The following is a 15,532-nucleotide window of genomic DNA, read 5'->3' on the forward strand; positions in this document are numbered from 1 at the left end:
AAATGCATTTTTTGCTGCAAGATCTCCGACAGACCATACCCTGGAGGTTGCAAGGGTTTCCTCTGGCCTATTTTGGCAGCATGTTGAGCATCTAAAGTTTGGACTCTTTAGTTCTTCTCAAATATGAACTTATCGTTATTATGGTTATGATCCTGGTAGCTAATTTTTCTTAACCCTTCATACCTACTGTTAACCATTGTTTTTTCCTGGAATAAATTTTAAAATATATTCAGGTAAACTATATTCATGCATAAGATGACTGTGGTGAGTATTTGGTGTAAAAGACATTTTCTTTTGAAACTGCAGTATTTTGGATAAATTATATGTGAACCTCAAGTTGCCTGTGACCCAAGTGAGATTGTTAGTGTTCTGAATACTGGTATCATTTTTAGCCTTTGTGCGTCTTCTTATATGAAGTGTCTACTTCTCAGGCTGATTATAGGATGAATGTGCTTAAGGTCGTGTGCATCTGTATGCTTAACAAATATCATTTTAGTCTCTGGAAGAAAGCTTGCTAAATGTAAAGGTGAATCTCTAAGTATATAAATTTTTGCATTATAGTGTATTTAAAAATACATGCCAAAAAAGAAATAAAAATATATATCTCAGTAGAAATACAAGATTCATTGAAAACATATATTAAATTGTTGTGAATTAAATATTGTATGAGTTGGTTAGAAGAACTAGAACATACACTTCTTGAGAGTCGTTGTGCTTTAGTTTTCTCGTGTGTGAAATGGGGGGATCATATTGCATAACTCTATTACCACATGAAAAGTGACACATAGTAAGCACTCAGTATGTGAAAGTTATTACTGTTGCTGCTGGTATTATTATTACTACCATTATTATTTAGGGAAATTTAGAACTAAAATTCATACAAGTCATACTAATAACTTATATTTATCTTTTTTCTTTTAGGTTCTTGGTTGGGTATAAGAACCTTGTATACTTACCAACAGCCTTTCTGCTAAGTTCCGTTTTTTGGATATTTATGACTTGGTTCATCTTATTTTTTCCTGATATCCTTTAAGCATCAATTTTGATGCATATTTCATTTTGCCTTTAAAAAAGAGTAATGTTATTGTTAGGAATTTAGGTATTGGAAAAGGCCCAGGGAATGCAACTTATATTTGCATTCATTTAATGGTTCTGGATGAAGATGTTTAATGTTGAAAATGTACTTGATTCTAAAAGTAGTCTCGGAGTACATTATGGAAACAGTAAGTATCTAGTATTTATTACTCATAGGAGGGGAACAGTAGAATGTATTATTGTTTTACTTGTACCATAATTTGTTGGATTGTCTTGAGATTCCTTCAAGGTCAGATGGTTCTCATAATTTGGTCAGCAGTTACAGTTAATTAATACATTTTCTGAGTGCTAAGACGGACTGCATGAAAGGGATATTGGGGAAAATATGGCTTCCTCAGTAATGGTAAGTGTTAGTGGTATTATCTAAGGCAATGATTCTCAATCCACGGTGAAAATAAATTTACTTTGCCACTCAACATATATGTAAAACAAAGACTGTATTCCTAATGTATGCTTTACCCTATGGTGTTATTTCATCCCATTTCCTTTTTAAAAAATTTTAATCATGGCCCATTTAATTCTTTCATGACCTGCTAATGAATAGCAGCCTGAGATTAAAACAAAAACAAACAAAAAAAATACTCATCCAAGGAATAGGTTTATTACTTAAGGATCAGGGCCCAGGACCAAGTCCAGCTTAGGGGTGTGTTGTTCTCTTAGTGTTGGCCAAGTCCTGTTACCTAGAAATGGGGAGAGGGGTTACTTGGGCTCTAACTATTTATGACTTCAGGTAGGTGGAAGGCATTTTCAATCTTCTCACCTCTTGCCGGACTCCCTTCTCCCCTTCCAAGGACCCTGGGAAGCCCTGATGGCCTTGCTTTGCTTATGGAGTAGGAGAAGGAATGTTGTAGATAGAAATATACCTTTTAGTGTATTCATTTAAACTTCCACATTACTTCTCTTTCTGGTAATAGCATTTCCGGTGAGAAAGAACAGAATGTTTATGGGAGACATGCATAAACTGAATTCAAGAATATTTTTCCATAGGAATAAATGTGAAATGAGATGGCCATATGAGTTCTCAAAGTACATATGTCTACATCCATTATAGCATGTTTTTCCTTTATGCTGCTTTTTATTTCAGAGCATTATCTCTAATTTAATTTTTCAGATTTCTTTAAATGAATGGCACAGCATACATGGGGGCCATTTGGCTTTTTTCAGAAGATTTTATTATCTCTTCTTTGTCTCATAATTACTGATTTGGTGGCAGTTTTTTAAGCACTAGCCTTATTACCACCACTTAATGAAAACTTGGATGATATTATTATTGTGATAGAAAAATACATGATTTTATAAGTAGTCATGAGTGCATCAAATAAGAGCACAGGATACAAGAAAATCACTTGCAGAGGACCTAACGCTCATAAATTCTGGGGTAATTGACATGATACTGAGGAAGGAAAGATAGCTGATATTTTTGTTTACCAATCCATATGGCAGTGGAATAAAACAATTTTAAAAATGTGTTTTTTTGATAAATTTTTAAAATTTGAGAAACATGCCAGATTTTGCACAAATATTGAATTATTTCAAATTTGTAGAATCAAAGTCATAAATGGTTACAGCCCAAGTAACCCCTCTAGGTGACAAGACTTGGCCAACACTAAGAGAACAACACACCCCTAAGCTGGACTTGGTCCTGGGCCCTGATCCTTAAGTAATAATCCTATTCCTTGGATGAGTTTTTTTTGTTTGTTTTTGTTTTAATCTCAGACTGCTATTCATTAGTGGGTCGTGAAAGAATTAAATGGGCTGTGATTAAAATTAACAAAAGAGAACTGATTTCCATAGCTAGACAGAATCTTAAGATGTTGGAATCAACAAGATGGATGATTTTATTTGCTTGTACAACCTAAAGCCGTTTGTTCTAGGCAACCATATGACCCTGCTACTTGTGAGGGCATATAAATCAGTAGGTGGCATACTTCACCATCAGAACAATGTTCTTCAAACTAAATTTTAAATCTTGGAACTGCCTTGTGGATGAACTGAGATGCCGCCCTGGGTTTAGGCTAGCTTTGTCTCAGGCTGCCGTCTGGATTGAATAAGGGCATCTGCTTCCACAGATACTGGCCTACTAGGGGAAGACATTCTGGGGCACTATGGAAGAAGACAAAACGATTTTGAGTTTTAGCTCTTTTCAGACTAGTTATGCACCATTGGGGCAAGGTACATAATTTCACCAAGCCTTAATTTTTCTGTAAATTGGAGATAACAGAAACAAGCTCATTGTGTGGCTGCAAGGATTACTACAAAGTGCTCACCACAGTCCCCATAGCAAAATTGGCATTCTATAAATATACCTAATATTTTATTATTAATTATTCTTATGAATAAAATTGATGTGGAAGGCTGCATGTTTAAACTAATTTCAAGGGCAATTCTAGATTGGCTTCTCAGATGATCAGTTTCTTTTGGTACCTTTTATAAGTTCAGCAAGTAATGTCTGTGGCTTGTATGAGGGGGGATTGAGTACAATAAAATAGAACCTTATTGATGAGTTTGAAGGTAAAATTCAAACTCAGGAGAGAAATGGTGAATCACTGAATATTACATTTGTGATATTGGCTGTAACTAACTGAGTTAAGTTTAAGAGGGATAAATGCATGTAAAGTCCCATACTGAGTTTCAGAAAATCAGCTGTACAAGTGCATGTTATGGTGAGCTATGACATAGCTTCTGGTCAAGTGCAAAGGAACAAGGAGCTTTGACTAAATGCTCAGTGTGGCTAGTGATGCAGCTGTCAAGAAAGCAAGTATATTCTCACATAGTATTACAAGGATTTGAGTGTCCAAGCAAAAGACAGCAGCAGCTTCTCTGTCCTCTACACTGGTGTTTGCTCTGTTTTGAATTATATCCTTTTAAAAGAGAGAATGACAAATGGGAGCATGAACAGAGGAACATGACCAGGAAAATGTTATATAAGGACAGTGTTGCTATTTATCTTGGAGGTATGATCACTGTCTTCCAATTTCAAGTGTCTGGAAGTCTATCATTTGGAAGCCAATGCACTATGTAGAATGGGCACTCAATAAAAACGTATTGAACAAATGAGGGGATAAGCTTATATAGGTTAGGTCTAAAAGACAGCTACAGTGCAGATCTGAAGGATCTAATGAATGAAAATCAGTTGGTTGAAGTTATAGAAAGGCAAATTTTAGCTCCATATTGAGAGACTTAACTGCAAAAGTGTTACCAGCTTACTGGGAAGGCTATGTGTCTATAAACTGTAGTCCAAGTCTGAGTGCCATAGATAAAGCATTCTTAAATTCAGGGAAGGGAGAGAATGATTCTCTCCAGGGAATCAGAAAAGATTCCAAGGAAGGAGGGAAAATATAAGTTAGGTTTTAATCGCAGTTAGGACTTGGACACCCTAAAAGTGTGGTTTTAGAAGAAAATGAGAGGAAGTAGGGGACATTTTAGGTCAGTGAACCACACAGGCAAGAGCACCGAAGCAAGGAACATCTTCAGCTTCTATGTGAGGTGTTAGGGTGCAATTCACTTTACTTGGAGAGTGGGGATCCAATGATTCCCCTGCCATTTGTTTTGTAAGTTAATCAAAATAGGAGCGGAAGATTCAGTCAGCTCAGCATGCAGGATCATTGCATTATGAAACTGAACATATTTTTGAGAACTGAACGTATATATTTTGAGTCATGTGTCGATCAAGATTTCATAAAAAAATTATGATGTGATTCTTTAACAAAGGATCTTGCCCTATGTACCTTTAATAGTGTCTTTCTGCAAACATGTATCTAATATATAGGGAAATACTTTTATTTGGAATTTCTGAATCAACAAGGTTGTTTCTTTGAATGATTTTGTTAAAATGATCAAAGAATATTTTTCTAGATGCTCACAGGAGAGCCACAATTACACCATTAGAGATAAATTTATTTGGTCTTGAGTGTTTGTCACTTTTCAGGATGTTCCTCATAAGTTGCAACTATTCCTATCAAGTATTTATTATGAGCTTCAACTAATAAGGAAACAGTATTTATTAGCCAAGTAGGAACAAATTCCAGTAGGACTAGAATGTAGGATGGGAACAGATTTAGGGGCAGGGACATGTGTGCATAAGGAAGGTGAGGTTCTTAGGCACCAATGATGAAATTTGCTTACATCATAATTACATTATTTTTAAAGGAAGTTTGGTGTATTCCTTAACTTGGCTTTAACATTTAGCAGGAGCCCCTTTCTATTTCAGTTTCATTTTCAGCATAGTAGCCTTTCTATACTTTTTCTATAAGACTTGGGCAACTGATCCAGGCTTCACTAAGGCTTCTGAAGAAGAAAAGAAAGTGGTGAGATTTCTTTGTTACTGATATTTTTAATAGGAGGGTTTGTAAACTTTAGAAAGTTTACATGCACATATGCAGATGTGTTGCTTTTTGTTATGGCTGCGTGACATGTGGGGTGATATAGCAAAAATTAGATTTCCACTCTTACAGTTTTTTCATTTATGTATATGAAAGTTTTAACACATATTTTTATTTTCTGTTGAAGTAATACCCCACCAAGACTTTTTCAGATGTGATTCCTTTTAGGAATATGATCTCCTACTTCCTTGTAATAACATTTTCATAATGGTCATTTAGCTTACATTTCCCCACTTAATAAATGGAGAGTAACTAGTCAGTGACCAGGGAGAGTCCTTCTGCTTATTGGCTGAGCAGATACCCCTCCTCTTCCTCAAATGTGAAGTTGTCAGATGACGTGGCATGTTTCCCGTTGCTCATGAATGTTTAGAAGTTGGAGAATGTTGTCTTTGTTACCTAAAGCCAGTGTTCCTGAAAGACCCAGCCCTTGGTGCTTGTAACTTTCAGTTTTGATGTATACTGGTGGGTTTTTCTTTTTTAATGTGTGTGTATATGTGCATATTTATTTTTCTCTAGCAGATCATAACTGGGAGATGATTGCCATTCACAGAGATGAGGTGATAGGCAGGAATGGTGGGGTGGTATAATTTTTATGCATCCTAATTTATTAGCTGTTGGTTGAAAATGCAACCTTGAAGAGTCACGTCATTTCAAGCACAGAATGATTTGGTGGCAAGTATTCCAAATTGCTTTTCTAACTACTTGAGTTTGGAGCGAGAACTGTGAGAATGGTGTATAACTGTGCATAATACATTTTCCAATAAAATGTGATAATAGGTCAAACTTCATGTCTTTCAGAATATCATCACCCTTGCAGAAACTGGCTCTCTGGACTTCAGAACATTTTGTACATCATGTCTTGTGAGTTTTTTCTATATAATTTTTTTCCATAGTGAAAGCAAATTCTTGGTAACGTTGCTGTTGTAAGCATTTGTCAGATCTTCATGGTATATTTACACACCTTTGTTTTTACCCATTTCTAATTTTACATTCCTGTCTGAACAGCTTTCTGTCTTGAACATATGGCAGAATGATGTTTATAGTCTCTTGAAGTTGTCTCTGGTTACATCTCTCTGTGAATTATCCATCGTGTGTTTTATTTGCTTTTCTCTGTCATGAAGCATATATTAGAACTAATGTCAAATCAGAGGCTCATAATGACCTTAGAAACCACTTAGTGAAAACCTCTCATTTTGCAATTGAGGAATCAAGGGAGGAATTAAATTCTCCCAAATTATTGGTGGTGCTAAAAATGGAACTTGGGTTTCCTTCCCTTAGTTCTGTGCTTATTTTGCTCTGTGGTACTGCCTCATTTCCACTTAGCCAGTGTGAACAGGCTCTGGAATTCAGATCCCACTTAGTGATGTCCTAATTAAAGTAGACATATGGAAGTAAATACTAATAAGGCATTCCACAGCCTCTGTGTGAATTGATGGTCTATTTAGGATTTGTGCCAATGCCTTTGTGACCTAAAGTTAAAATTTTGCTTGCGATTTGTTGCCGCTTTGAGACAATGGTTTTTGCTTAGGCCTCTCTTAATTGCCCACTTAGATAAGGAAGCCATTAAGGTCACTCCATTGCCATGTATGCAACTCCTGTGTGGCTCGATATGATCAACATTGCCTGTGGACTGGACGGTGCGTAGGTGAGAGATTTAATTTTTCAATTACTACTATGAAGTTAAGCATATGTTTAGTTATGACTCACAGAAAAAGTGGAAGGGCATCCTAGGGCTCCATTTTCAGTATTCCAGTATTCCAATAGCAATGAGCCCATACATCGTTATTATGTTACAGGTAACATAATATTTGCACATGCATCATTCTGTTTGGTAGCCACAGGCCTGTGAAGTAGACAGAAAAATTATTATCTCCATGTTACTTGTAAAAACGCTAGATCAGAGAAGTTAAAACACTTAACTTACAGTGACACAACTAGTAATACATAAACCTAGGTCTCCTGATTCCAACGGGTGTTGTTCCTTCTGCCGGGTTTTGCTGCTCCAGGAGAAGGTCGGACCATGATGTAATAGCTGAGGAGTATTTGTGTCATTAGCACTGAAATGCTCCCATCTCCAGCACTGAGAAGGCAGCGTGTGCAAGAGAAGACTTAGTTGCCTGGCCCTTCCCGCTTTCTTCCCTTCTGTAGAAGTTTCTCAGATTGTGGGTTGCCACTCTTTGCATGTCCAGTAGCAACATGTAAATTTGTTGCTGTTCCTCAGATTCGTTTTCTGTGTTCCCCCTGATTAAGTCAATCCTTGATATTTAGAGGTGGTGCTTTTACAAACATGTTACATGGAAGGAGGAAAGATACAGGGTATGATTTGTCCAAAATCCCGCCTGGTTCCCTTCCTTCTATCACAGGATAAGACAGCCTAGAAAAGTGTTTGCTTAGTTAACTTTATTCTATTCCAGAAGTTGTACTTTTACAAACATGTTGCATGGAAGGAAGAAAGAGACAGGGTATGATTTGTCCAAATTCCTGCCTGCTTCTCTTCCTTGCATCACAGGATAGGCCAGCCTAGAGCAGTGTTTGCTTAGTTAACTTTATTCTAGTCCAAAAAAGTATCTTCTTTTAAGTAAGCAATGAATAAATAATTAGTTCAGTTAACGTGGACAGTTGACTGTGACATATCAGAAATGTGTCGTTTGATTTAATGGTACTTAAAAGCAAAGCAACAGCTTTATTTCTGTTTTACTTTGGTGAAGACTTTTGACAGGAAAGTGGTTAAGGCGGTCTTATGTTGAAAATCAGAAGAAACGAAAATATTAAGTATGTTTTTTTTCTTTTTTCTTTAGGTTTTGGCAACCATCACTATTACATATTCTTCTTGTTTTTCCTTTCCATGGTATGTGGCTGGATTATATATGGATCTTTCATCTGTAAGTGTAAATTTTTCTTACAACAAGCACGTACACCTACACCCATTTCTACTTTTCCTTGTAAACCCTTGTATATCACATTCTGGCTGGGTGACTATAAACCATACTCCTAATAAAAACAGAGCAAATGCCTCTGAGACTCCCTCAGCACTGGGAAGCTGCAAGAAATACAAGATGAGGTTAGTTCTCAGTACTTTAGGAAAAAAATGTGATAAATTTGAAAAGTGGTCAAAAATAGAAATTCATTTAAGGCAAGTGCAGATTTGCTCCCCAGTGAAGAGGGAAATTCAGCTGCTGAAGTACAAAGCTGGAGGTGATAAGTGAATAAAACAGGAAAAAAAAAAAAAGGTTGGTGGTAGAGAGGTTGGGGGATAGTTGTCCAGTCATTAAGGAACAAACCTCTGAAAGCACATGCCGTTTGGTAAGTATCAAGTTGAAACTGAGAACTGATGGGAATACTAACAGTTAAAAGATTAGAAATAGTAACTTGGAAGAAAACATTAGATCACTTATTCTGCAGCCCTGAGGAAGGAAAAAATCTTTCAGTAGCAGTTTAAAAGAGTATATAGGGATCTCACATAGGGAATGACAGCCAGCTGTTCTGAGGTGGTTGACTAAGAAGAACAGGGTTTATACTGAAGGAAGAAAGATTTTGGCTATCTCTTAAGAATTGCGTGATTATGTTTTTCAGACCTTGGAAATAGGTTACCTAACTGGAAAAACCTATAGTGCTTGTAGTTTATTTATTTGGACTTTAACTATTTATTATTTATTTATTTTAAGGCTTTGGGAGAATTGGGCTCTAAACACAGAGGCGTCACTTCCATCCACCCTCCTGTTACGTTCTTGGTCAAATCTTAGACTTTACCAGTAGGGTACTAGTTTGTTGCTTGAGCTGAAGTCTGGAGTAATTCCAAAAAACATTAAGAAAGTTATTTTCCCCTTAGCATCCTAAGCCCAATACACATACATTTTTTCCCTCTCTTTCTCTCTTCTGTGCCTCTCTGTCTCTTTAGTATAAAATTTTTGTTAGTTTTCGAAAGGCAATTCTTTGTACACTTGCCCCCCAGGCTCCCAGTTTCCCTCCCTAGAAATATCAAGTATTGCAAATTTTGTTTTGTTTGGGGTTTCATTTTTAGAGATTATTAACTAGTATCTATGTGTAATGAGTTATTTTTTGCCCTGCCATAGGCATGGAGGGCTTCAGTTACCTTGTCAGACCCTTTCCTACCTGACGCCTTGGGTGTCTTTGATCACTAGGCAATGCTTTTGTAGCTAACTGTTAACTGTCACCATTTTAAATAGGTCTAATAGTCAGAAGGTTGTAATCTCTGAGCTCAGTTCTTGTCAAAGGCCACCAGTAACCCTGAGCATTCTATTTTTATTTTAATTAATTTTAATTTTATTTGTTTGTTTTTTGCTTATTTATTAATGTATTTTTTGAGACAGGGTCTCACTCTGTCACCCAGACTGGAATACAGCAGCACAATCATGGCTCACTGCAGCCATAACTTTTTGTGCTCAAGTGATCTTCCTGCCTTGGCCTCCCGAATAGCTGAGACTACAGGTACCTGTCACCATGCCCAGTTAATTTTTAAATTTTTTGTAGAGATGGCATCTTCACCATGTTGCCCAGGCTGGTTTCAAGCTCCAGGCCTCAAGTGATTCTCCTGACTCAGCTTCCCAAAGTGCTGGGATTACAAACATGAAGTACTGCACCTGGCCAGCATTCGATTTTTAAAACTTCTTAGGTTATGTCTTATGGTGTGAAAAGTAAAAGAGTTTTGGACAGCGCTTGGTTCTATTGAGAAAGCTGCCTTTCAAGGCCTGACAGTAAAGCATATTCCTGGAAAACCTTTGTAAGTTGGCACATGGACCAACTTGTCTCTTGGACTGGATCCTATGGGAGAGGAGCCAGAGTTTACACCACTCCTGCCTCTCCTCTCTTCTCTCTCCTCACTAAAAATAGTCACCTTTGTTTGGCATCTGTGACCAGCATAAGACTGTATTGATAAGGACAGAAGCGATTTTCCATCACATTCAGTCTTTCCAAGTTAGTTTTTTTTATTACACATGTTGATTCTTCCCTCCTCTTTGTCTTTTTTCTCTGGCTGTGAACCAATTTTCATATTACATTTTGTTTCATAAGAACAGTCCCACCTTATATTCACTTACAACTGTATAAACTAGCTGAGTGTATTTTGTTACCTTTATTCCATTTATATTCCAGCAATATTTCTTTACACTGAATGAGGGCATTGTGTCATTTATTGTTATTTCACAGACAAAACATGAACTTGTGCTCCATTTCTCTAATGAGGCCTCACTGTCATCCCACCTCCCTTGTTTACCATTAATGCTGTATTACTGGAGCCCTGCTCTATACTCTCCTTCTCATGTGATCCAATAGCTGCTATTTCTGTACAGCCTCCATCCATTTCACCCTTTGTAAGGTCTGTTTACAAGGTGGACAGTAAGTGACTCCAAAAGTGTCAGCATCCTACAAGTTACAGAAAGAAAGATTACCATCAGGAAGAACTCTGTAACTGTCAGAGCCATCTAAAGATGAAAACAATTGACCTGGAATGATGTGAGTTCCCTACCAATAGCCACTGGCCAGCTAATAAGAATGTATTAGCACAAATTAAAGTGTTACATTGCATAAGATAATGTACGTGACAACTTGCTGTCGTATCTTTGATATTAAATCTGAAAACCAGTATTCTGAAAACTTCAGTGTGAGATCATGCTGTATTATCAAAAGAATTCCCAGAAGGGAGCAGTAGAAATCCATAAGCTGAAAGAAAATAGACATTCTTTCCCACTCAACAGCTGTTTTCTCCACCTACTGTTGGAAATTATATTCTTTTTTGTGATATCAGGTGCATGGGATGCATCTTTCTTTGCTGCCCTAATGAGACGCTCTAGAGAGAGTGTAATTTGCCTTAACTTGTACCTTGATTGCTACTCTGTGGTGATTGCTCTTAGAATGCTTCTGGCATATATTCATGAAAGATGGTTGGGAATCAGAGACTTAAAGAGAAAAAAAAGTAGATTTTTAGGATTTAAGTGGACAGTTGACAGGAAAGTCATGGACTCATTTTCTTCCTGTCTCTGGAGTTCTTCAGAGCAGCACTGGGGAAATGTCCAAAACTATCAAATTGTCAGAGGCATTTATGAAACCTCAAGGTGCAAATCGACAGAATTATCTTTTAAAAATAATTCACCCTTTATGCATGGCCAGGGTGCCTGTAAAAGTCAATGGATTTACATAACCTTGAAGATCTGTTCCCTTGTTTCTCCTGCTTCCTGTGTATATTTCTCCTTATTGCTGCTCCTAGCTACATGGATTAGGAGGTTAATATGAGAGGCCATAGTAAAGTTCTTTAATTGGCACACCTGGGGAGAAACTGAGCTGTGACCATCTGAATCTTGCTCTATATTCTTTTCCCAGGAGTATCTGTCTTGTGAGTCCCTTCATCTGGCCTTTCTTCCTCTGCAGATTTAGTTATGGTATCAGTGCAGATGTATACCCATGCCCAGCTCCCTGCATGCTATTAGATTGTATTCTGATGACATCTAGGTGCTTATGGGATATCTTGTGCCCACAGCAATGGCCTGTTCATCTGAACCGTTAGTAAGAGTTTATATTCAGTCCTGTAATAGGCCCATAGTTGCTATAAACATGAATAAGATAGGGAATGTTCTAAACAAATAATTAACTTCAGGCTAGTATATCTTATACTGAATGCTGATTTTAGTAAAGATTTTATGGACCCTTTTTGCTTTGTTCCTTTACTGTCAACTACTTATACAGTGTTATCATAGCCTCAATTAACATTGAGCCACCATTTTGTCATCTTTAGTTTTTGAGCTGTCATGTGGAAAATGAAATCCTAAAATTGAATCATGATCTGTGCCATACTTTCTCTTCTCCCTATACAGAACTGCAGTGATTTTATCTTCTTGGAGACTGATAACTAGTTTATTGCCTTTTTTTTTTTTTTTTTTTTTTTGGTGAATTCACAGATTGGTCCAGTCATTGTGCCACAACATTCAAAGAAGATGGATTGTGGACTTACCTCAATCAGATTGTGGCCTGTTCCCCTTGGGTTTTATATATCTTGATGCTAGCAACTTTCCATTTCTCATGGTCAACATTTTTATTATTCAATCAACTCTTTCAGGTATTTATTTCTCTTCTTATAATGGCTTTGAGTAAAATTTCTAAAACTTGTAGTGAGATAGACTTGAATTTAAAATCAGAAGATGTACATTCTGTTTTTACCTCTGTCACTGACTCTGTGGGTCTAGCGATGTCATTTAACCACACTTGAATTTTAGGCATTTTGTCTGTAAAATGAGGATAATAACACCTGTCTACTACATTAAACCACAAGATGGTTTAAAGGTTAGCATAATAAATTATTAGAGTTTGACCTAGGAGTTACCTAATCTGACCTCTTTATTTTATAGATAGAAGTACAGAAAGGTAAATTGAATTGCTCAAGGTCACCCAGTGTGTGGCAAAATCAGAACTGGAAACTTAGGTCTTCTGACAGTCCCATTCAAGGGCTTTTTCCATTGTACAGTTAAATTATATGTTGTGTGTAAGCATAGTATAAACTGTAAACCATCATGCAAACGTCAGATGATTGTTTTCCCTCAGTTTTTCCAACCCTGTTTGTTACCCTTATTACTATGCAGTGTTTAAATGGATGAGAGTGGTAAGAAATGAAAAATACATCACTAACGAATGGTCATAGTAATTACATTTTCAGAGAAGGCCATGACCATTAGAAAGTTCAAGCTCCAGGGCAGTAGTCACCTTCAGCTTTCTCCAAAGCTTTAGTCCCTTCCCTGCTGGCTTCCATCCCCTATGAGCCTAACCTAATTCTCATTACTGCTGTGTCCTGCCCACGTGGAATGGACAGCAGGTGGTCATCAGTCTGAATCAATTACTGATTGATAATTAGACCTCAGATAATTAGAGCATTACTCAACCAAAGCAAAGTATATTCCACTTTTGTGGTAATCAATCTCAAAATAATAATAATGATAATAATAACAAGAAGAGAAGGAGGAAGGGAGGGAAAAAGAAAGAAATTAAAGAGAAAAAAGAAAAAAATGTTTAGGGATGAAATCGAGTTAATAATATCGACTAACGACTAAACTGAGGTTTCTGAACATTCCTCTCAATCTCCTATCACTCTGACTTCAATAGACTCCAGCAGCAAGAATAGATACTAGCATCTGTGATTATTAATATTATCATTTATAATACCTAGTATTTATAATGCTTTGAGACATCATTTCTAATTATCTTTCTTTTTTTCTGGAATCTTAGAATAAGTACAAGTATATGAGATGATAATATCCTTAATTTTTTAGAAAAAGATCAATAAGGCAAAAAATGGACTCAAAGTTTCAGATAATTTCCAAAAGGAAGAATTCAGAACAAAGCTGTTTTCTTAATGAACCAAACAATCCAGTTCTTTGCAAACGTTCATTTCCTGAGTGCTCTGGGTAGTCGTGGCTTTGACTGTAGCAAGTCAAGCTGAGTGTCTAGGTGTTGGTTAGGAGCATGGGCTTTAGTCTCACACTGACCAAGGAGTCAGTCCCAGCTCTCCCACTCTAAGCTGTGTGGCCTTGAATCAGTTACTTCATCTCTCTAATCCTCTGCATTAGGTATTTGATTTTATTTACTTATTTATTTATTTATTTTTTGAGCCAGAGTTTCGCTCTTTCGCCCATGCTGAAGTGCAGTGGCGGGATCTCGGCTCGCTGCAACCTCCGCCTTCCCGTTTCAAGTGATTCTCTTGCCTCAGCCTCCCAAGTAGCTGGGATTACAGGTGCCCACCACTACTAATTTTTGTATTTTTAGTAGAGACGGGGTTTCACCACGTTGGCCAGGCTGCTCTCGAACTCCTGACCTCGTGATCCACCTGCCTCGGCCTGCCAAAGTGCTGGGATTACAGGCGTGAGCCACTGTGCTCTGCCACGTTAGGTATTTTAAATAGATTATCTCAAATCCTTAAAATAATATGATGAGGGTGGTATGATGAGCTGTTTTACAGATAAGGAACTTCAGGTTTAAGTGAGATAACTCTGTGAGTAGTTACGGTTTTTAATGGTTTAAGAATTTGTAAGTTACCTTAATTCTCAGTCTTCCCCATGTTTTTGGAATTAAATGTTTTTTACTTCTGATTAACTTTTTCTTTGGCCCTTTTCAAGGAGATACTAAAGAGAACACACAAATCGAGATAATTGCACTGATACTGATCTTATATTGTTTTATTTATCTAAAAGTTGCACACCGAATGTGCTGAAAATTAAACATTACCATATGCCATAGCTTGAATTAATATAGCAGTTATTTCACAACTCTAAGTCAATGTATAGTACTTTCTTGAAGGTTAATAAAAATTAGACAATTAAAAAAATACAAAATGCCCAGCTACTAGATTTATATGGGAGAGTATAGTTTAAGGCTGCTGAATCTCTGCATCACCATGATCCTTGGTTAGAAAGCTGTCTTAAGGGGACTACTAAATGTTTGCCAGTGTCCTGTGATGTACTGCGAAGAGTGAGGGAGCTACGATGTGGTATTTTTCACGTACCTTCCACCCTTCTTTTTCAGATTGCCTTTCTGGGCCTGACCTCCCATGAGAGAATCAGCCTGCAGAAGCAGAGCAAGCATATGAAACAGACGTTGTCCCTCAGGAAGACACCATATAAGTAAGTAAGACCTGTTTGGATGCTGAGTACTGTGGAAGATCCCTAGTTACTGGTTTCCTAAGCTGGTGCCCCTACCCATGGCCGTGCTGCTGTTCTATAATTTGCCATCTAGTACAGTTGACCCCCCTTTTCTTAGAGAAGCTTTAGCAATGGGGTGAGTGGTAAAGTCGTGAGCCCCAAGGTGGTAAGAATTCGAGAGTTAGTTTACTGGACACAGCACAAATAGTAAGTGACTGAAGTTTTGCCAAGGTGGGGAATCTCTCCAGTCAAGCCACATGATCACAAGGTTGTTTGTTGCTGACATGGAGTCGATGTGAGATAATTAAGTGTATGGCTGAGAGAGCCAACCACAAGGTGCTCTGTAGAGAGCGTTCACTTGTGTGCTTTGCCAGGATTTTCAGCCTGCCTTTCTATCACCAGTAATTCTTCTAGGCC

The 15,532-nt window shown here is 37.4% G+C and overlaps 1 protein-coding gene across 3 annotated transcripts in view; it reads left to right on the top strand.

The window, feature by feature from the left end:
- The window catches only part of ZDHHC13 (zinc finger DHHC-type containing 13), a 54,007-nt gene that overhangs the window by 35,321 nt on the left and 3,154 nt on the right, over positions 1-15,532 (top strand). For all 3 annotated transcript variants that reach the window (XM_003254308.4, XM_003254309.4, XM_030829543.1), the window contains 7 exons: positions 922-1,022; positions 5,278-5,402; positions 6,276-6,338; positions 7,029-7,122; positions 8,276-8,359; positions 12,389-12,546; positions 15,000-15,097. In XM_003254308.4, the coding sequence (XP_003254356.2) occupies positions 922-1,022; positions 5,278-5,402; positions 6,276-6,338; positions 7,029-7,122; positions 8,276-8,359; positions 12,389-12,546; positions 15,000-15,097 (723 nt within the window). The remainder of the gene's footprint in view (positions 1-921; positions 1,023-5,277; positions 5,403-6,275; positions 6,339-7,028; positions 7,123-8,275; positions 8,360-12,388; positions 12,547-14,999; positions 15,098-15,532) is intronic.

Source organism: Nomascus leucogenys, chromosome 15 (assembly GCF_006542625.1).
Source record: "Nomascus leucogenys isolate Asia chromosome 15, Asia_NLE_v1, whole genome shotgun sequence".
NCBI lineage: Eukaryota > Metazoa > Chordata > Mammalia > Primates > Hylobatidae > Nomascus > Nomascus leucogenys.